The following is a 22354-nucleotide window of genomic DNA, read 5'->3' as shown; positions in this document are numbered from 1 at the left end:
CTATTTTGGCAAGACTGGTCTTGAACTCCCAATCCCCCTGCCTCAGCTGAGTAGACAGGACTACAAGTCACAGGCAACCACATTCAGCTTGGGATACTGATTCATGCCTAATGTTTACCTTTTTACTTTGGCTACTTGGGTAGCTTAGCACAAGATTTGTAACCTATTTTCAATAATTACAAAGAACCTCTGGAGACCATCTACTTTCTGGGTATATACTCATTCAAAGCAACATTATTCTGAAGAGCCAAAAGGGGGCTGGGGATGTGGCTCAAGTGGTAGCGCGCTCGCCTGGCATGCGTGCGGCCTGGGTTCGATCCTCAGCACCACATACAAAGATGTTGTGTCCGCCGATAACTAAAAAATAAATATAAAAAAAAAAATTCTCTCTCTCTCTCTCTCTCCCTCCCTCCCTCCCTCCCTCTCTTACTCTCTCTTTAAAAAAAAAAAAAAAAAGAAGAAGAAGAAGAAAAAAGAAGAGCCAAAAGGAGAAAACAACCAAATATCCATCACCAGGTGAATGGACAAAAAAAATGTGGTATATACATACAACGGAAATGAGTCTTAAAAAAGAAGAAAATTTTGTCACATGCTACAACATGGATGAAACTCAATGACCTTATAGTAAATGAAAATAGTCACAAAAAGATGAAAACTAAATGAGGTATCTAAAGTGGTCAAACTGGTAAACAGAAAGTAGAATGATGGTTGCCAGTGGTGGGAAAGGCTGGAAAAAGAGGAGTTGTTTACTGTATATAGTATATGAAAAATTCTTGAAATCTGTTGTACAACAATATGTATAAGTTAACACTACCAAACTAAATCATTAAAAATGGTTGAGATAGTCAATTTTACATGGTTTTTACTCCACTTAAAAATGAAAAAAAATCACCTGATGCAGTGGCACCCACCTGTAATCCCAGTTACCTGGGAGGCTGAGTCAGGAGGATTTCAGGTTAGATGCTAGCCTCAACAGCTGAGACCTTGTATCAAAAAACAAACAAACTAAAAGAGCTGGGGGATGTAGCCTAGTGGTAGAGCACCCCTGTGTTCAATGCCCAGCACTACAAAAAGAAATAAATGAGTAAAAGAAAAAGAAAAAAAATTTTAATTTAAAGCTTATGCAAATTTATGGTGGTATTTATTATCTCTAATTTTCATGTATGTATGTAGTCTTTCATAATAAAAACATTTTAAAGAAACTATTTATTTTAGTTTTAGCAGAAGTGGGGATTAAACCCAGGGTCTCATGCATGTTAAGCAAGCACTCTTTTACTATGTTCCTTCACCAGCTCTGAAGAAGCTATTTTAATATAGATGGATTTATGAACACAGTAAAGAATTTCGTTGAGTTCATCTGGGCATTCAATATCAAAGTTTCAACTTGCTTATAATAAACTAGGCATAAGTCTCATAATTGATTTGGGAAAAACAGCCAAATGTGAAATACAAAGAAAATTACAAACCACAGACTAACACCTATTTTAAATATCACCTGATGATGTCAAGGAAACAACTGCGCTTTTCTAATTGAAACCACAGTTTTCTTGCAGATTTTTAGTAAGAGACATGTAGCCAAATAAAATCACTTCGAATCTCAGAATCAATTCCTCTTCAGTTTCAAGGTAAGTCTAAGCAAAAAAAAAAACATACTTACGGAGAATAAATGTCTTTTTGCTTTGTTTTAGTGACTTCAGGCTGTCATTATTTTTTTTGCTTTTCAAGTGAATAAAAGAAAAAATTCCACTTTATTAAGCGAACATGAGCATAGTGCCAAATATTGTGTTCTGGATAATTTGCTTACAAATTAACTTTTGCGATTTATTGCCAGAAATTATGTTATTACTAAAAGTTTTGTTTATAAACCGAAAAAAAAAATAATCTTATTTATTGTACCAGGATAACATATGCTTTCCTTTTAAAAACATTTAGTTGTGTTGAGGTTTCCAAATGACCTACTTTGGGAAATATTAAACCAGGAAGCAATATGAGTAAGTTCTGGCAACTGCTAGAAACCCCAGTGAAGTCATGGGTCATGAGATCTGCACTCTAGCTCGATTTATTGATCAACATGCATGACTCAGGAGGAGCTGCTGGTGGGTGAAAGAAGTTCTAACTCACTGTTAGGCTAACAAAACTGAGAAATCATACTTTGTATAATAGACATTTTGTAAATTACCTCCAGATTGTTTGAATCAACTTTCAATTTTACCTTAAACTATTTCTTACGCTCAGCAGAAAATCATTTTAACTTGAAACGATCTAGTCTTTAAGTATGCGTTTAATGAGCCAGTCTTGTTGACAACTTAATGACCGGTAACCTTTTATTAGTGAAATATACCTAATTTATATGAATATGCAAATTTCTCAATGACTTACTTTGCGTGACATTCGTGAAAAACCAGCCATTTTATGTTTATTTACACCCCCATCCAAGACTCCACCTGAAACTGTGATCCAAACACGCCTGCTTACTCACTTAAATGGAGTTATCTCCTTGAGGGACGTGTGGTCACGCCCAGAGGGTAGTGAACCCAGTTATCTGGTCCTAGCTGGTTAAATCCTGTTTTCGCCTCTCTTGCTTATTTTCCTGTGGGTGGACTCCCCATCTCTTAAACCGGGCTTTCGGCACCCCTATCTTACATTTCTCCTTCTTCCTACCAGTGTAGAGAAACACTAGGGAGGAAGAAGGAATTACGGGTATTGGTGCAGCTAGATCCAAGCCCTGTCAGCGTGTCACCTTGAGCTCCAGACTCTCCTTTCTCAATGGCCTCCGCAGAAAGCCCCACGCTAGACTAGATTTATAGAATTACCAGGATTAAGACAAAGCACCTAAAAGCAATCTAATTCTGAGTGTGAGGGCTGCGTCTTTAAGGAGTAGAATGAGAAATCGTGATTCACAGTCAACACCCTTGCGGAACATCGTTTTGAAGTAAGAAAGACCCCCCCATCCCACATCCACCCCCCATCCACCCCCATTTCCGGCTGGAAAAATATCCCTCTTTCGGGAAGGTGCTCCTCTAGGCGCATGGGCATTTAGTTACTTAGCAACCTCGCTCCAAACGACTACCGAAGCCCAGCAACAATAGAACCGCCGCGTCCTCTACCAATCAGCGCCTGCTTCATCTCAACTGCCTCACCAATCAGCGCCGGCGCTGCAAGGAAGTTTCCAGAGCTTTCGAAGACGGTTCCTTTAACTTGGATTCATCCGCTTGGTGATTTTTTTCCCCACTTTTTCGTCAAGTAGGGTATAGAGTACCTGGAGGAGGAGAAATATAATTTTTTAGAATCCTTTGTTTCTACTGGGAGGAATTTGGGGCTCAACTGAAAGTCTAACGCGCCGCGGGTGGTGAAGCTGAAGGAACTACTTTCAGCGGCGCACGGAGACGGCAGCTACGTCGAGGTGATAAGTGACGCAACAGACGTTGCATAAATTTCACCTCCGCCGGAGCAGCGCGTTCACTGGCGAGTGGCTTTGTGGAGTGACGGTCTACTGCTTTACGGCTGGATCGCGGTGACTGGTGGTTGGTGGCCTCTTCGCGTTCGATAACAGGTACTGGCCTGAAGAGTTTTGGACCTGGTAAGGATGAGAAAGGGAGCTTGAGTGAGGTCACGGTGGCGGTTTATAGGGCCGGTGGCGCCTCGGGTGGGGTGGGGGAGGTGTCGTGACGCGGCACGGCCCTCTCCGGAAGAGAGGGGCCTCGTTTGTGGCGGGAGCGGGGGCGGCAGGCGCGCGCCGGCAAAGACTAACTGACGCTTAACCGATGGAGATTCCATCGCATTTGCTTCAGAGGGGGAAGGTAGAAAAAAGGTAGTCTTGGTGATTTTTGGGAACCTTTAGTTAACGAATCTCAATATGGGAAATTGTTTCTCTTTGTTTTGTGGGGGTTTGGGCCTTGGGTTTGATTGGGTTTTTTTTGTATCGCCATAGTGAGGTGCGGGGACATTAGTGGGGGGAGGGGCTTTAACCCGGAGCTACCGGGAAGAAAAATCGGGAGTACTAGTTTCGAAAGCGCTTCGGCTTTTCTAGCGATTTCAAATTGAAAAAGCCACTAATTGTAGCCGAATGCGGTGGCGCGCGCCTATAATCTCTGGGGCTCGGGAGGCTGAAGCAGAAGAGGTGGAAGTTTAAAACCAGCCTCAACTTGATAAGACTTGCTCTCAAATAGGGTTGGATGGGGCTGCGGTTCTGGCTAAGTGGTAGAGCACTTTACTAGCGTGTGCGAGGCACTGGTCTGGGTTCGGGCCTCAGCACCCACCGCATAAAGCTAAAATAAAATGAAGGTAAACTAAAGCACCCTTAACTACTGACTGGTTCAGTCGCCAGTTCCAACAAAAACCACTGACTATAAATGGAGTTTGTATTGCGTGACTAACTGTAGGCTAGTGAAGTTGGAGGTAGGTTCATGAGAGACGTTAACGTTTTGTGCCCTCCCCCGCCCGTTTCTGCTCCTGCCCCTGCATTGGGGAGCCAACCAAGCCGTGTTAGGCAAAGATTTGAAGAGTGGTTTTGGATATTAAAGTAGGAAATCGATCCTGAGATGACCCCAGATGTTTCCGTTTTAAATTCTAGGTCAAAATGCAGATCTTTGTGAAGACCCTGACTGGCAAGACCATCACTCTGGAGGTGGAGCCCAGTGACACCATTGAGAATGTGAAGGCCAAGATCCAGGATAAAGAAGGCATCCCCCCTGACCAGCAGAGGCTCATCTTTGCAGGCAAGCAGCTGGAAGATGGCCGCACTCTTTCTGACTACAACATCCAGAAAGAGTCCACCCTGCACCTGGTCCTGCGCCTGAGGGGTGGTATGCAGATCTTCGTGAAGACCCTGACTGGCAAGACCATCACCCTGGAGGTGGAGCCCAGTGACACCATTGAGAATGTGAAGGCCAAGATCCAGGATAAAGAAGGCATTCCCCCTGACCAGCAGAGGCTCATCTTTGCAGGCAAGCAGCTGGAAGATGGCCGCACTCTTTCTGACTACAACATCCAGAAAGAATCCACCCTGCACCTGGTCCTGCGCCTGAGGGGTGGTATGCAGATCTTCGTGAAGACCCTGACTGGCAAGACCATCACCCTGGAGGTGGAGCCCAGTGACACCATTGAGAATGTGAAGGCCAAGATCCAGGATAAAGAAGGTATTCCCCCTGATCAGCAGAGGCTCATCTTTGCAGGCAAGCAGCTGGAAGATGGCCGCACTCTTTCTGACTACAACATCCAGAAAGAATCTACCCTGCACCTGGTCCTACGCCTGAGGGGTGGTATGCAGATCTTCGTGAAGACCCTGACTGGCAAGACCATCACCCTGGAGGTGGAGCCCAGTGACACCATTGAGAATGTGAAGGCCAAGATCCAGGATAAAGAAGGTATTCCCCCTGACCAGCAGAGGCTCATCTTTGCAGGCAAGCAGCTGGAAGATGGCCGCACTCTTTCTGACTACAATATCCAGAAAGAGTCCACCCTGCACCTGGTCCTTCGTCTGAGGGGTGGCTGTTAATTTTTCTGTCTGCATTCATGGTGCGCAGTTATAGTATTATGCTGCATATAGCCATTTGCCCCAATATAAGTTTAGAAATTACCAGTTTCAGTAATAGCTGAACCTGTCCAAAATGTTAATAAAGTTTTGTTGCATGGTAGCATATTTGGTGTTTGTTGTCTTTAAATTTTGTAGTTAATGTTGTAACTTCTTAATTAAAATGGTGTTGGGACAAGGGTTATCACTTTGAAATTGATAATGTGGCCAAGATTGACACTTGAGTGTCAAGGGATGGGACCTTTGTCCTAAAAATTGGTGTCAAGCAAACATGTAAATAAACAATGCCTTTTTTCACACTGAGTAGATACAAACAGCTGCCTATAGCTAAACAAACACTTAAGTAACTTGGCTGAGGCTTTTGCTGGAGGTGAGTTTATAGTGCAATAAGGAAGTTATCAATATGGAATAAAAGTGTCATGGGGAATGTATAAGGCAGAGAAATTGGGGTGACCTTCCTGGTTTTCTGATTTATAGTAGGAAAATAATTCCTGGTACTAAAACTTGTCATAAGTGCACTTAAGATGTGTTTAATAGTTAACTTTTTTTTTTCTTTGTACTAGGGTTGAACCCAAGGCCATTCTACACAGCTGCATTCCAGCCCTTGTTTTTAAGATGGTCTCCCCAAGTTGCCCTTTCTGGCCTTAAATCTGGGCTCAACTTCCTGAATAGTTGAGTTAAGGTGTGCATCATAGGGCTGGGGTTGTGGCTTAGAGGTAGAGTACTTGCCTGTCATAGAGGAATGTAGTAACATTTTAGAAATAACCAACAGGTGTATTCCAAAGATGGAGACAACATCTAGAAATAAGCCTCCAATACTCTAGGTGTACCTGAAAATGATGCATAACTTAGGAACTCTTAAACTGGTTCTGAGAATTCCCGCAAAGCATAAAACACCATGTTTAAAGTGCGTAACTGGATTACTTGGTAAATTAGGTACTGCAAGTAAGAATTTTACTATTAGGCCAGGTTAATGCTTCAGCCCTCAGAGTGGAGGTATACTTTGGCTAGGAAAACCTAGGGGGTGGGGTAGTAATGGGGAAAAAAATGATTCCAAACCTTTAAAAAGCTTCCTTAAACCAGGTACTGTGGAATGTTTGCTTGTAGTAATGAGAAAGTAGTAGATCCAACTCTAGGTTAACATCTACTCTCACAAGATAAAAGCTTTTGCCAGCTTTTAGTGAAATAAGAACACCTTGGTAGAAACTCTTAAATTTGGGCTGGGGTTGTGGCTCAGTGGTAGAAAACTTGCCTAGTATGGCACTGGGTTTAATTCTTAGCACCGCATATAGACAAAGGTCCATTAATAACTCATAAAAATATTTCAAAGTCTCCAATTTAAGGGCTAGGGATATAGCTTAGTTGGTAGAGTCCTTGCCTCGCTCACACAGGGCCCTGGGTTCAATCCTCAGCATCATCAAAAAAAAATTTTTTTTTTCAATATAAAAGACTGATGAAATTGTTTATGTAGAAATGTTGGTATGTAGAACATTGTGGTTCCTTATAAAAAAATCCAAGTATATTCAGTTTGACATATTCCTATTTTCCCAGTATTCCTATTTTACTTTAATAAGGCATACAATCAATTGTAAACAGATACATAGAGTAAAATAGTAAAGTCATTCTTCAGTGTCCCTCCCAACTTTTTCACATCCTCCCACATCTTTATGCCACTTGATAAAAATTTGGTATATTTATTACTAGATATTTTTCAAAATGTTCACATGATGATGTCATATAAAAGCATACTTCTACAGTTATGTGGTGGCACTAAGCAACTCAGACCCTGTCTAAAGTACAAAAAAAGGCTAAGGATGTGCCCATGAGTGAGTTTAATCCCTGGTAACCCCACCCCCCAGGGTCTTGGAGAGACACGTGCTACTAATACATAACAGGTACCTTTTTTTAAAAAAAAAAAACTTTATTTTTTATGTGGTGTTGAGGACGGAACCCAGTACCTCACACATGCTAGGCAAGCACTCTACTGCTGAACCACAATCCCAACCCATGTACCTTATCTTTGAACAACAATATGTTTCATTGTGTGGATATACCACATTTTACCCATTTCCTTATTGATGTATATTTACACTGTTTCTAATTGTTTACTTTTTTTTTAAAAGAGAATTTTAATGTTTTTTAGTTTTCAGCGGACAAAACATTTTTTGTATGTAGTGCTGAGGATTGAACCCAGGCCACACGCATGCCAGGCAAGCGCGATACTGCTTGATCCACATCCCCAGCCCATCTAATTGTTTACTATTAATAATGCAATAAATATCCTTGTGTCTCTTATCACCAAAGTCCAAGTATTCAGGTAGAATTTTTACATAAAAAACAGCATTTAAGGGGCAGGGGTTGTATCTTAGTGGTTGAGCGCTTGCCTTGCATGTGTGAGGTACTGGGTTCGATCCTCAGCACCACAGAAAATAAATAAAGCAAAGATGTTGTGTCTATCTACAACTAAAAAAAAAAAAAAAAAAAAAAAAACAGCATGTAAATTTTTGTGATTATTACAAAAAAAAAGTCCTTCAAAAAGTATCAGGGGCTGGGATTGTGGTTCAGTGGTAGAGCACTTGCTTAGTATATGTGAGGCACTGGGTTCGATCCTCAGCACTACATATAAGTAAATGAATAAAATAAAGGTCTATCACATCTAAAAAATTTTTTTAAAGTATCATATACAATGTAATATTCAGGTTTTCTTAATTTGTTTTAGTTGTAGATGGCACAATACCTTTATTTTAATTTTTTATTTTTATGCGCTGAGGATCAAACCTTAGTGCATCACGTGTATGAAGCAAGCGCTCTACCACTGAGCTACAACTCCAGCTCCAATGTTCATTTTTGTTTGTTTTTTTCTTTTGGTACTGGGAATTAAACTCGGGGCACTCAACCACTGAGCCACATCCCCAGGCCTATTTTGTATTTTATTTAGAGATAGGGTTTCACTTAGTTGCTTAGCACCTCGCTTTTGCTGAGGCTGGCTTTGAACTTAGGATCCTCATGCTTCAGCCTCCTGAGCCCTGGGATTACAGGCGTGTGCCAACGTACCTGGCTCAATATTCAGTTTTTAAAAGGAAGGAAATCCTGACACTATAATATGGATGAATTTTGGGGGTTTTAAAGCAGTTTGCTTTTATCATTAAAACACAATCCCATCTTTTTATACCATTTCCCATCCACGTTAGGGTATAATTTTACAGTTTGGTGTTGGCCAACTCCTTATCATCCTGGAATCTTGAGTGAAGGGTTTAGGCCCCAGGTCAACAGCTGGCATAAAAAGATGCCTAAAGAAAGGTGAACCTTAGTAACAATGAGTCATCCATCAGCCTTGCTCTCTGGAGCCTGCTGTATAGACCCAGGTGAATTATTTACTTTGAGAGGGCTAACTAAATATACTCTGAGACCAGATAGCTTTTTGGGCATTGCAAGTAGAACACGACCCAGCTCCTTGGACTCCTTCAACAGGTGGCCGAGGCCTCCCAAAACCCATCCTTGAGAAAAAGATTATGCACCCAATTTTCAGAACTGCTTTCCTTACTCTGTGGATGGAAAATACTGGCTTTTGCCTCCAGCAAGTGGCGTGTTTCCAATATTTTTGGTGAGGAGAAAAAGTCCTTTAGGGCTTATCTGACAAAAACTTAACTTGCATCTTCCCACCATGAAAAGCAGCCTTGGGACAGACTCATGGCTCCCACCTCTCACTTGTGGATTAGCTGCCAGCCTCCAAACCTGTTTTTTCCTTGGCTTCCCGAGAAAAGCCTTCCTGAAAGCTGTTTTTCTGAGCATCAGGCTTCAGCATAATCTTTAGAAGCTGAAATTGCCTGCTCTTTTTTTAAAAAATATTTTTATTAGCTATAGATGAAACTTTATTTATGTGGTGGTGCTGAGAATCGAACCCAGTGCCTCACACATGCTAAGCAAGAGCTCTACCACTGAGCCACAACCCCAGCCTGGCCTGCTCTTTTTTTTTTTTTTTTTTCCCAACACTTTAATATAGAATTTTTGATAGTTTTTTAGATTAATCTACTCCTCTGTCTCCCAACTGGGCTTTTCCTGGAAGCAGATGGCAAAATTTACTGGAACAATATGGCTCCTATCCGACACCAGCCAAGACCTTGAGAAAGGGGACAGTGCTGAGCCTCCCAAGGATATGGCCAAAGGAATTTAGGAAAATGGGGGGCCTTCAATGGAGAGAGGATGGTTAACAGGTACAGGGATGTAGCTGGGGTGGGAGGAATAACTTATTGTTCTATAACAGTAGGATAATTATGGTTGACAATAATTAATTGAATATTTCAAAAAGTAGAGAGGATTTTTTAATATTCCTGACACAAAGAAATGATAAATATCTAAAGTGGTAGTTATGCCAATTACTTTGATCTGATCATTACAGCTATACACACATGTATTAAAATGCCACACAGTATGCCATAGATATATAAATTATGCCATAGATATTATAAATTATGCCATAGATATATAAATTATATATCATAGATATATAAATTTAAAAATAGAAAAGAAAAAATAGAGACCTCCAGAGATAAGGAGGGGAATTTGAAGGGGTAAAAGCAGGTGCTTGGACTGCGGCTATGGCTCAGTGGTAGAGCACTTGCCTAGCACATATAAGGCACTGAGTTTAATCCTCAGCAACTCATAAAATTAAATAAATAAAGGTATTGTATCCATCTACAACTAAAAAAAAATATAAGCATAAATAGATAAAGGCATTGCTTCCATCCATTAAAAAAAAAAAAAGTGGGGCTTGAAGAGTCTGGAGATGTGAGAACAGTGGCTTCTAATCCTTTTGGCCTCTGTAGGCCTCTACCACTACTGGCGGCTGGTGCCTCCAGTCTCGGTTCTGCCAAACCACAAGACCTCAGGTTGGGGCTGCTCAAAAGCTTCCAGTAATGTGCTGATTTCCTCTAAGTGGTTGCTCTTCTGCAGGCTGACTTCATACACTTAAAATAATTTGCTTCTATTACTTGCAGCACTGTTTTCTCCACTTGTATTTCAGGTCAGGGCAGCACTGGATGGCCTTAAACTCTGTCCACTGGGCTCCAGTGAGAGGAGCTTTATACAGCTCTTCTAATGTGGAAATTTATAATGAAAGAAGGGAAGGGGCCCACACCTAAAGACATACAACAAAGGAAGTGTTTGGGCTCTCTCAAATAAGGTAGACAAGCCCCAAAGAGAGGCACCAGAAAAACACTTCATCCCATGAAGCAACTACTCAAGCCCTAAACCATAGAATCCAAGGAGGAGAAGGTAGAGATGCTAACTTTCTGCAGAGTGTGGTTTGGGTATGCCCAGAACAGCCAGAACACCCCTTTCATACTGGAAAGGAAGAGCCAAATCACTCTGTGTGGGAAGGAAGCTTCCTGTCATAATCAGGATCCAAAATACTCGCTCAGTAAATGATGAGTATGCTATTCTACACTTTACCTTAAAGCATGATATTTATAAAAACAAAAATATTTTGCAAAAAAAAAAGTATGCAGGCTACCCAGACAAATGTGCTCCGTCATGGAGTGAAGACAGACAAATAAACCAACACTTGTAATATAGCACAATAAATACAATGCTAGGTCAGGGCCACACAGGATGCTGAATTGGCAGGACTGCTGGCCTGTCCAGCAGGTAAAAATGTGAAAAAGGCTCCTGGGGTGATCAGAAGAGGTGGGCTGTTTCTGAGAAGACAACAGAGAAGGATGGCCTTGGGATAAAACCTGTTTCCACATCTGCAATGCCTCAGGTCTCTGTTCCAGGCATACCTTGAGTCGACTCAGGCTACCCAGACATCCTGTTTTTGTGACTTGTTGAGAAAAAGTAGGAACTGATTTCCCATTTCAAAAACCCCCTCTGGGGAATGGCAGCTGAAGAGTGATGTCCCCTAATGCTGCTTCTCTCTGGAGAGCAAAGTGTGAAAACTTGACTTGAGGAATTTTTTCATGGAGTGAAGTGTTTTTCTGGTGCTTCTCTTTGGGGGCTTGTCTACTCCATGTCTGAGTTCACTGGGGCCTGCCTGACAGAAGAGAATATAGCCCTCTGGGAAAAATTAATTTCCAGATCAGAATAATAAGATACTTCAAAAGCATCACCACCTTCTAAAGGAAAACTGTAAACTGTATTATCCTCAGAAAATAATTTTATTTTATTTTTTTTAAATATTTATTTTAGTTTTTGGCAGATACAACATCTTTGTATGTGGTGCTGAGGATCGAACCCAGGCCACATGCATGCCAGGCGAGCACATCCCCAGCCCCAGAAAATAATTTTAAATTAGCCTAATTAACATATTAATAAATAAAAGGAGGGCTGGGGATGTGACTCAAGTGGTAGCTCACCTAGCATTTGTGAGGCACTGGGTTCGATTCTCAGCACCACGTAAAAATAAAGATATTGTGTCCACCTAAAACTAAAAAAAATAAATGTTAAAAAAAGAAATAAAAGGAAGTTGAAATATATCTGTACTAAAGAGTACAAATGAGGGGCTGGAGTTGTGGCTCAGTGGTAGAGGGCTTGCCTAGCACATGTGAGGCACTGGGTTTGATTCTCAGCATAAAAATAAAATAAAGGGGTTGGAGTTGTGGCTCAGTAGTAGAGCACTTGCCTGGCATGTGTGATGCCCTGGGTTCCTGCCGCAGTCTGGCTGGGCACAAATCACGAGCCACTCACAGCTTTGTAGATTCAAACAGCAATTCTTTATTCCCGATCTCACACCGGCCGTCTACAAACACGCTCTGGGGAAATCCACGTTCTCTGCCCAAATCCACACCTCCACTGGGCTTCTGTCTCCCAAATATATTCTGAATCCCGTGAGAACTCAAGGGGAACTCAGGCAGCAGGATACGCCCTATTCTAAACGGGATTATGCTAAACCGGGAACACCCTAAACAGGGATCCGCCCTGGTCCTTGAGCAAGTTCACCTTACATGCAATGTCGCTGCAAAATGTCCTATTTCCATGAGTCCTTCCACTAAAGAAACATGGGGGTACGCTGGCAAGGAAATTGTCATACCTACTTGGCTGATGGCTCCCAGCAGGTTCCATCCTCAGTGCCACATATAAATAAATAGAACAAAAGATCCATTGGCAACTTAAAGAATTTTAAAAATAAAGGTATTGTGTTCACCTACAACTAAATAATAATAGTAAAAAGAGAACAAATGATTGAATAAACAAACAGCAGAATGGAGAAAGAATTTCCCCAAAATAAGAAAGAACAAAAGAACAGGAAATAAAAAAGAAAGGCTAAGAGCCAAGTGTGGTGGCACATGTCTATAATCATAGGGACTTAGGTGGCTGAGGCAGAAGGATTGCCTGTTGAAGGCCAAGTTGGGCAAATTTGCGAGATTCTGTATCAAAATTTAAAAACAAGGGTTGGGGGCTGGGGATGTGGCTCAAGCGGTAGCGCGCTCGCCTGGCATGCATGTGGCCCGGGGTTTGATCCTCAGCACCACAACAAAGATGTTGTGTCCGCCGAAAACTAAAAAAAAATAAAATAAAATAAATATTAAAGAATTCAAAAAAAAAAAAAAAAAAAAACAAGGGTTGGGGTTGGAAGATGTAGCTCAGTAGTAGAGCACCCCTGGGTTCAATTCCCAGTACTGCAAAAGGCAGGAAAATAGTTAAGACATTTATGTCGGGCACAGTGGTGCACAACAGTAATCCCAAAAACTCAGGAGGCTGAGGCAGGAGAACTGCAAAAGGTCAGCCTCAGCAACTTAGCAAGGCCCTAAGCAAGTTAGTGAGACCTTGTCTCAAAATAAAAAGAGTTGGGGATGGGGCTGGAGTTGAGAGTCAGCCATAGAGCGCTCGACTTGCATGTGTGAGACCCTGGATTCAATCCTCAGCACCACATAAAATTAAATAAGTGAAATAAAGGTATTGTGTCCAACTACAACTAAAAAATAAATGTTAAAAAAAAGGGTTGGGGATGTAACTCAGTGGGAAAGCACCTTTGGGTTCAATCCCTAGTGCTCATGCACATATACCCACACACAAAGTCATGATCACAAAACTCCAAGGGGTTCTGAACATGGCCCTGCAAATTTACTCCATTTCTGTAAGAACTGATATATATTCTTTCTTCGCCCTTCCCTCATGCCCACTTCACTGGACTCTGATCTGATGACTTTAATCTCATTCTTCCAAACAGAGGCCATCAAGTTTCCCTGCCATTGGCTTGAAAACTGCCAACATCCAGACCACCTTTCCTTCTGTTCAAGTTCTGGTACTTGGGCCATCCTTTAACCTTCTCTAGTACTTCGTGTTTTATTTTTATTTTATTATTATTATTATTATTTTTGATACTGGGGATTGAACCCAAGAGTACTCTTTGCCTACCCTGCATGAGGCTCTGGGTTCTAGCCTTAGCACCCACAAAAAAAGAAAACAAAAACCCCAGAGACCCAAAGAAAGAGGAAGTAGGGCAAAAGGAGACCATGCAGGGCAACAAAACTCTGATGCATGAGTTTTCCCATTTTCTCTCTTAGCTATGTGGGTTCCAGGTGCTACTTTATCCCTGGGGCCTCCTACCACCAAATTTTCTCTTTAGAGTTAGGCTTTCCTACCATTGAGGTAGGCTTCTGGGCCTCTAGGGTTCAGAAAAAAGGTCTAACACCCAAATCTAAAGCATTATCCTTTACTTACAAGTAAAATCCAAATTTGAGTGGCACTTCTGAGGGTTCCTAAGCTCATAATTCTTACCCCTGACTCTTTAGCCAACATATTAATTCCTTAAAATATAAACCTAGTCCACCTTCCCCTTTCCAGACCTGTACTACCCTCAGGAGGTGACGATGAATGTTTCTTAAAGTCAGTGGATCTGGAAGGGAGGTCACACTGCCAGTGAAAACTGTAGCAAGAACAAGAAATATGGAACCTTGAAAGAAGCCAGGTACACAAGGTACATGCTGCATGATTCTATTCACCTAGAAATGGCAAAGCAGCAAGAACAGAAATCAGATCAGTGGGTATCAGGGACCAGCAGTGGGGAGAGGGGGTCAAGGAGGCACCAGAGCATATTTTGGAGTGATGGAAATGCTCTATACACTATCTTGATCATGCTGGTCACCCTACTGTATTAATTTGTTAAGATTCTTTGAAGCCTACACTTAAAATGGCTGTACACTTTAAAAATCGCCTTTTAAAGTACATGATTAATTTTTTAAAAATATTAAAATAGGGTATGGATCATATCATAAGAATCCTGACTTTTAAGAAAGGAGAGGAGCCGGGCTCGATGGTGCACACCTGTAATCCCAGCGGCTCAGGAGGCTGAGACAGGAGAATCTCAATTTCAAAGCCAGCATCAGCAAAAAGTGAGGCACTAAGCAACTCAGTGAGACCCTGTCTCTAAATAAAATACAAAATAGATCTGGTTGAGTGGTTCAATTCCTGGTACCAAAAAGAAAAAGAGAGAGAGAGAGAGAGAGAGAGAGGGGGGGGGGGGAGAAGGAGGAGGAGGAGGAGGAGGAGGAGGAGGAGGAGGGCTGGAGATGGAAGAAAGAGAAGGAGGAGGAGGAGGAGGGGGGCTGGAGATGTAACAGTGGTAGATTAGTTGGGTAGCATGCTCAAGGCCTTGGGTTTCAGCCCCAACACCGCAAAAATAAATAAACAAAAATAAATAAATACACAAAATAAATAAGAGATAGTAAGGTACTGGGAGAGAGTATAGCGTAGTCCATAGGTATCAGACCATCTGGGTTCAAACCCCACCGCCATCACTTTAAAAAAGTGCTGTCATCTAGAGCTATAGGGTTACCTTCCTCGGCTCTGAATGGAGGCAACAACAGAGTTGTTGTGGGACAGATTATTATAATAAAGACAAGAGCAGTAAGGGGCCTAGCTCGCGGCTCAAGAGCTCTCCCGGGTTTGACTCAGGACCCTGCAAACCATGGGGAGGTGCTACGTGGTCCTGTCGTAGGCTGCACCCCAATAGCTCCTACCTGCGCCCTTGGAGGGAAGGTGGAGGCCACAGGCGCTCACATCCCACTGTCCTGCGGGCGACTTGGGGAGGCGAGCCGAGCAGAAGCAGCGCAGGGCTCGCTCCCCTAGGGCCTGGGAGGCGGCGGTGAGGAGGATCAGGGTAAGAAAGGGGCGGAGCCACACGGGCTGGCGGGAGGAGCAAGGCGGGAGCGCGGGCAACTGTCGCAGCAAGGCGGGGGTGGGGCTTCGGGACTCCAGCGCAGTGGGAGAAGGCCTGGGAGGGTGGGGCAGTTGGGGCAGCTCGGGGAAGGGGGGCAGGGTGGAGTGGGAGGGAGTTCCAGGAGTGGGATGAGGGAGCACAGGGTGGGAGGGAGGTACCGGACTGGGAGGAGGGAGGGCGGAAGCGCGGCGCGGGGCGGACGCGGGGAGCGGGAGCAGCCTTATGCATCCTCAGCTTGGGCTCCAGGTCGGCGTCCATCCCTCAGCTGTGGCGTCCCTTGCAGCCCGGATCACCCTCTGCCTCCGTGCTCCTTCTGAGGCATCCTTAGCTTAAACTTGACCCCACCTGTGGCTCGTCTTTCCCTTTGTCGCCGGCTCTGACCGGCTGCGACTCTGGGGTTTCGGACCTCAGTCTGCATCTCTGTCTCCTCTTGCTATCACTAAGCATTTTCTCTCTTTGTCTCAAGTCAGCCCTTCCCCCTCTGCTCTTCTCTGTTCAGTGCCCCCAGATCACAGAACATCTCCCTCTACTGGTCTTGTCACTGTTAAAATCAGATAACCATTTCTGGGCAGGGGCTGTGGGGGGCCGGAAATTCCCTAGAGAGATAAGGGGCTTGGCCTGGGGCCTGGCTGGGGCTATTCTGGGGCCTGGGAGAGAAGCTGCACATCTGGGCCTGGCTCAACAGTGGCCTCTGGGACTCCCTGGGGCTGTGTGGAAGGGCGGCCCACTCTCTGTGAGAGAAGGAATTCTCCCAGGCCCACCAGGCTTTGCCTGGTTTGTTGGACTTTTGACTATTTCTCTAGGAGAGCTCCTTGCCCTCCGTGGAGGACCAGTTAAGCATTCGTAATTAAGTTAAGCATCACAACCACAATCCCCTTGTGTGCAGGCTAACCAAACTGGCTTATTTCAATTTTTCTGCCTCAGACAATCTGCTCAGGGAGGCTCCATTTGGCCAGTAGACATGACCCCAACCTTGGCTCTAAACCAAGTTTTGGGATTGGTACACAGAGAAGCAAAGTCTGCAAGTTCAGACCCTGGCTCGGCTCTTTCACTCCTCTTTCTCAACACCCCCAGATGTCCTATCTTTCCTTCCAAGGTCAGAGCAGTTTCCATTTTCGAAGCTCTGAAATCTGAAATCTTTTTAGAATTCATACAAATTCTGCACTTGCTTTAGACATCACTTACACATTTGAGTTAAATTGTTTTTTATACTTACAAAACATGCCATGTGTTTGTGTTTTTTTGTGGCAGGGTGGGTACTGGAGATTGAACTCAGGGGCACTCAACCATTTAGCCACATCCCCAGCCCTATTTTTTTTTTTTTTTTTTTTTAATAAAGAGTGAGAGAGGGGAGAGAGAGAGAGAGAGAGAGAGAGAGAGAGAGAGAGAGAGAGAGAATATTTTTTTGATATTTATTTTTTAGTTATCGGCGGACACAACATCCTTGTTTGTACATGGTGCTGAGAATCGAACCCGGGCCGCACGCATGCCAGGCGAGCGTGCTACCACTTGAGCCACATCCCCAGCCCCCCAGCCCTATTTTTAATTTTATTTAGAGACAGAGTCTCACAGTGTTGCTTAGTGCCTCGCTTTTGCTGAGGCTGGCTTTGAACTCAGATCCTCCTATCTCAACTTCCCAAACCCTGGGATTACAGGCCTGGGCCATGGTGCCCAGCAGATGCTATATGTTTTTAAAAGGCAATGATAAAAATTTCAAATAGAACAAAGAATACACATTAAAAAGGAAGCTACCCTTCCATCCCTCATTCTGCTCTCCAGAGGACAAATCTGCTATGTTCTTTGTGTGTGTGTGTAAGAGAGAGCTCTATTTTTTTGTTTGTTTTGTTAAAAATCCACCAAAAATAGGCCAGGCCTGTGGCGTATCCTGTAACCCCAGCGGCTCTGGAGGCTGAGAAAGGAGGATCCTGAGTTCAAAACCAGCCTCAGCAAAAAACGAGGCACTAAGCCACTCAGTGAGTCCCTGTCTGTAAATAAAATACAAAATAAGGCTGGGGATGTGGCTCAGTGGGAGAGTATAATGGCTGCTTGGGTGAAGCTATATGTCCAGCACCAGGGGAGATTTTCTTTGCATGAAGAATGGACTGAGTAAAGCTTCTTTAGATATGAGTCCAGTGGCATTGAGATTGAGGAAGTTCTGCTTCTCTGCTTGATTCATTTCCCCTTAAAAACAGGTATTCTTCCTTGTATAGTTGTCGTCATCGTTGTTTTAAGTTTTCATCTTTAATGAAATGACTTTGGAAATAACATACAGGGCTGGGGATGTGGCTCAAGTGGTAGCATGCTCGCCTGGCATGCGTGCCGCCCGGGTTCGATCCTCAGCACCACATACAAACAAAGATGTTGTGTCCGCCGAAAACTGAAAAATAAATATTAAAAAATTCTCTCTCTCTCTCTCTCTTTCTCTCTAAAAAAAAAAAAAGGAAATAACATACATTTCTATAACACAACAAGGAGTCACAGTAAGAGAGACAGAATTACAGCCACAATTACTATGAATGCCAATATTTCAAGCAGTGATTTCTGTTACTTGGCAAACAAGATCAAGAAAGTGACCATCCAACAAAAGAGACCCATAGCTTCAGACAAGGAAAATCCCAGGAGAGCATATGAGAACACTGCTGCTTCAGTGAAGGTTTCTGGCATAACCAGAAGGCGAGCAAAGTCTGTTCCAATACCAGCACCAGAAACAGCTTACTCCTACTGTTGCAGCATTTTCACCAATAAATTTGGCAGTGGTATCAATGTCTCTGCTAATTGCATTGGTCTGAAACTCACTTTGGATTAACTGTCATTCACCATTCTGGGCCCCTTTAAAAACTGTAGAGCCCCCAAACCAAACCAAACAAAACTGTAGAGCCCTCTCCAGGTCTATCCTCTGGTCCAGATGATATGACACAGAACTTGGTCTGTATGCAACTCTGCATCCAGCTTGGATTAGAGCAGAGGTGCAGGTGAGCTTGGGGCAGGAGAACATTTAGACTCTTCTGGGTAGCAGGGCCAGAGGATATGGGTGACAGGTGACATGGGTTCCTCTCCCACTTCCTCTCTTTTCAGGAGGTGGTGGCAGAAGTCCAAGGAGTGGAGCGCTTTTTTTTTTTTTTTTTCCTTTTTTTAATAGAACATTAGAGTCTCCAGATGTAACTCAGTGGTAAAGCACTGACTTATATGTGAGGCCCTGAGTTTGATAAAAAAAAAAAAAATTTAGAACATTTTCATCACCCTAAAACAAAGCCCTATTTCCCCTTAAATTTCCTTGCTATAGTTAACCACAAATCTATTTTCTGTTTCTATAGGTTTCATACAAATGAAGTCATGCAATATGTAATCTTCTTTGACTGACTTCTTTCATTTAACCATTTAACTTAGTTTTAAAAAAAATGTTTTTCCATGTTGTAGCATGTATTAGTACTTTGTTCCTATTTTGATTTTGTTTTTTCTTTTCTTTTTTTTTTTTTCCTGGTGCTGGGGATTGAACCTAGGGGTGCTCTACTGAGCCACATCCCCAACCCCTTTTATTTTTTATTTGAGAAATAAATAAAAGGGCTCACTAAATTGCCCAGGTGGTCCTTGAACTTGGGATCCTCCTACTTCAGCCTCCAAGTGGGCCTGCATCACCACATCCAGCCTACTTTATGTTTTATAATGGAGTAAAAGTCCGTTGTGTGGATATACAAATGCTATGCATATATTCCTTAATTGGTGGACATTTGGGTTGTTCCCATTTGGTTATTGAAATAATACTGTTTTAACATTTATGTACAAGTGTTGGTGTAGACATGTGTTTTCATTTATTTTTTTCTCTCTCTTTTTTTTTCCAGTAGTGGAGATTAAACCTGGAGAGCTGTACCACTGAGATACATTTCCAGCCCTTTTTATTTATTTTGAGACTAGTTCTCACTAAGTTGCTGAGGCTTGCCTCAAACTTGCCATCTTCCTGCCTCAGCCTCCTGAGTCATTGGCATTATAGTCGTGTACCACCGTCTCTAGCTTCTGTTTTTTGAATACATTCTCAGGCATGGAATTGCTGTGTCAAGACAGTAACTCTATGTTTAATTTTCTGGGGAACAGCCAGATTGTTTTCTAAAGTAGCCACATCATTTTACAATCCACCAGCTGTGTATGAGGATTCCAGTTTCCCCACATCTTTGCCAACATTTGTTATTACCTATTTTTTTATGTTTTAATTTTATCCATCCTAGCGAATTTGAAGTGGAATCTCATTGTGCTTTTTTTTTTTTTTTTTTTTTTTTTGGTGGTGGTGGTGGTACTGGGGATTGAACCCAGGGGCACTGTACCACTGAGCCACATTCCCAAACATTTTTTATTTTGATACAGGGTCTTGCTAAGTTAGCCAGTTATGGCCTCATACTTGTGAACCTTCTGCCTCAACTTTAGGAGTAACTTGGATTACAGGTATAATGCTTGGCTTCATTGTGCTTTATTTTATTTATATTTATGTCGTGCTGAGGATTGAACCCAGTTCCTCACATATGCAAGGCAAGCGCTCTATCACTAAGCTATAACCCCAGCCCTTCATTTCACTTTTGATTTGCATTTTGTCAATGGTTTTGTAAGCTGAATTTGAAATCACAGTCATCTGTCCAATTTTCATTCTCACTGATATGAAGACTCTGGAGGACTTAAAAGTCGCCGCTCACTCTTCATTCCCCCGACAACTGCACAGTGATGCCCTCTTCACTGTAATTATGGCTAGTACCCTATCATTTAAGGCTTCTTGAGTACAGTTGGGCTCTGGACACTGTGTGGGTGCTGTGGATACAGCAAAAAAGCAAGATTTCAATTCTTAGCATGATGGGTAAGGATGTGGTCCTATATTCCAATCCTAACTTTCTCAGCTTCCAGCCATGACCTTGTGTGAGGTACCTGACCTTGCCCATCTCCAGTTTCTTTGTCTATGAAATAAGGTTGTGCTGGATGTAGTAACACATGTCTGGAATCCTAGCTGTTCAAAAGACTGAGGCAGGAGGATTGCAGGTTTCAGGCCGCCTGAGTATTTTATTATATTTGGTACTGGGGGTTGAACCAAGGGATGCTTTACTGCTGAGCTATACACACAGTCCTTTTTATTGTTTTTATTGTGATATAGAGTCTCATTAAGTTGCTTAGGACCTAACTAAATTTCTGTAGCTAATCTCAAACTTGGGATCCTTCTGCCTCAGCCTCCTGAGTCACTGGGAATATAAGTGTGCACCACTGTGCCTGGCCAGCCTGAGAAATTTAGTGAGACACTGTCTCAATGAGAAATTAAAAAGGGGTGGGGCCGGGTGAGGTGGTGCACACCTGTGATCTCACAGACTTGAGAGGCTGAGGCAGGAGGATCGCCAAGTAAAAGGCCAGCTTGAGCAATTCAGTAAGATTCATTCTCAAAAAATAGAAAGGATTGGGGATGGTAAAATGCCCCCTGGGGTTCAATCCCTAGAATCACAAAATAAAAACAACAAAATAAAATAAAGTCGCTCTTAAAGCTTTTAGCAGTGTCTGTCACAAATTAAAAAAAAATAAATAAAATAAATATTTAAACAACAATTTGTGGGGGTTACTGGGGATTGAACTCAGGGGCACTCAACCACTGAGCCACATCCCCCAGCCCCATTTTGTATTTTATTTAGAGACAGGGTATCAAAGAAATGAATTCATGATCTTCCTGCCTCAGGCTCGCCAGCCACAGGGATTACAGGTGTGTGCCTCCAGGTGGATTCTGAGTCAGTGGGATTACAGGTGTGTGCCTCCAGGTGGATTCTGAGCCACTGGGATTACACGGGTATGCCTCCGGGTGGATTGCGGGTGTGTGCTCAGCGCCTTTTTAAATTATTTTTTTTAAGTTGTTGATGGACCTTTATTTTATTTGCTTATTTAGAAGTGGTGGGAATCGAACTCAGTGGCTCACACGTATGAGGCAAGCACTCTACCCTTGCCCCTACCGTGCTCATTTGTAACGGAGCTCTTCGATCGCTGGGAGGAGAACCGTATAATAGAGTGGCCGTGTGGGTCTAGAGTGGAGGGAGGTCAGTTTGGAGGTGGCTGTAGTCTCACAGCAGAGAGAAGATAGTGATTTGAACTAGACAGAAGGACACCTTTTCGAGATAAAGCCAGGGCAAAGAGTTGAGTGTGAGGAAGAGGAAAGAGTCCAAGGGCTCTTCGGATGGTGACTGTGTCCTTGAGCCCCAGAATTGAGCCCAGAGCAGAGCAGAGCAGGGCAATGAATGTGGGTCCTACAGGTTGGCCTCTCTGTCTCCACCTGCTGGCTGGTGCTAAAAGTGCCCTTAAGAGGGAGAAACTCAGAATCTGTAGGGTCCTGAGGCTGGAGGAAAGTTCCCAGATGGTGAGAAAGTTCCCCTATACTGTTGGCACAATAAGTGAGGCCGCATTCCCGGGGACATCTATGGGGCTGGGAGTCTCCCCTCCCTGGAGCAGGTCACAGGAGCTTTCTCTCCCCTGTTGATGTATCAACTAGGACTCAGTTATGAGCCACATGTCTGCAGGAAGGCACGTGGAGAAGGGGAAAGGGCAGAAGGTAGATGTCTGTGTAGTGGGGCAACAGACCCTTTCTCCAGAACAGCTTCCACCCAAGGCAAGGCCCCAGCACCCAAGGGCTGCCTTGGACTCTCCCCCTCACACCT

At 43.2% G+C, this 22354-nt stretch overlaps 2 protein-coding genes and 1 pseudogene across 3 annotated transcripts in view; 2 read left to right on the top strand and 1 right to left on the bottom strand.

The window, feature by feature from the left end:
- The window catches only part of Pigl (phosphatidylinositol glycan anchor biosynthesis class L), a 136000-nt gene extending 135465 nt beyond the window's left edge, over positions 1–535 (top strand). Inside the window, exon 7 of the mRNA XM_076869943.1 lies at positions 464–535. Within this exon, the coding sequence (XP_076726058.1) occupies positions 464–520 (57 nt within the window). The 3' untranslated portion in view covers positions 521–535. The remainder of the gene's footprint in view (positions 1–463) is intronic.
- A 2898-nt stretch (positions 536–3433) lies between these two features.
- Ubb (ubiquitin B) lies at positions 3434–5636 on the top strand. 2 transcript variants are annotated; one of them, XM_076870404.2, is made up of 2 exons: positions 3434–3553; positions 4574–5636. In XM_076870404.2, the coding sequence occupies exon 2, from the start codon at positions 4580–4582 to the stop codon at positions 5495–5497; it is 918 nt and encodes a 305-aa protein (XP_076726519.1). In that variant the 5' UTR covers positions 3434–3553; positions 4574–4579; the 3' UTR covers positions 5498–5636. The 2 variants fall into 2 exon arrangements, with proteins under 2 accessions (XP_076726519.1, XP_076726520.1); XM_076870405.2 differs by having other exon boundaries at positions 3434–3580.
- Positions 5637–15451: 9815 nt separating this feature from the next.
- LOC143410560 (ATP synthase F(0) complex subunit C3, mitochondrial pseudogene) lies at positions 15452–18687 on the bottom strand (annotated as a pseudogene).
- Positions 18688–22354: the final 3667 nt, after the last annotated feature.

The sequence above is a fragment of the Callospermophilus lateralis genome, chromosome 11, assembly GCF_048772815.1.
Source record: "Callospermophilus lateralis isolate mCalLat2 chromosome 11, mCalLat2.hap1, whole genome shotgun sequence".
Taxonomy (NCBI): Eukaryota; Metazoa; Chordata; class Mammalia; order Rodentia; family Sciuridae; genus Callospermophilus; species Callospermophilus lateralis.
The sequence above is the reverse complement of the archived record's forward strand: the minus strand, read 5'-3'. Positions and strand labels throughout refer to the sequence as shown.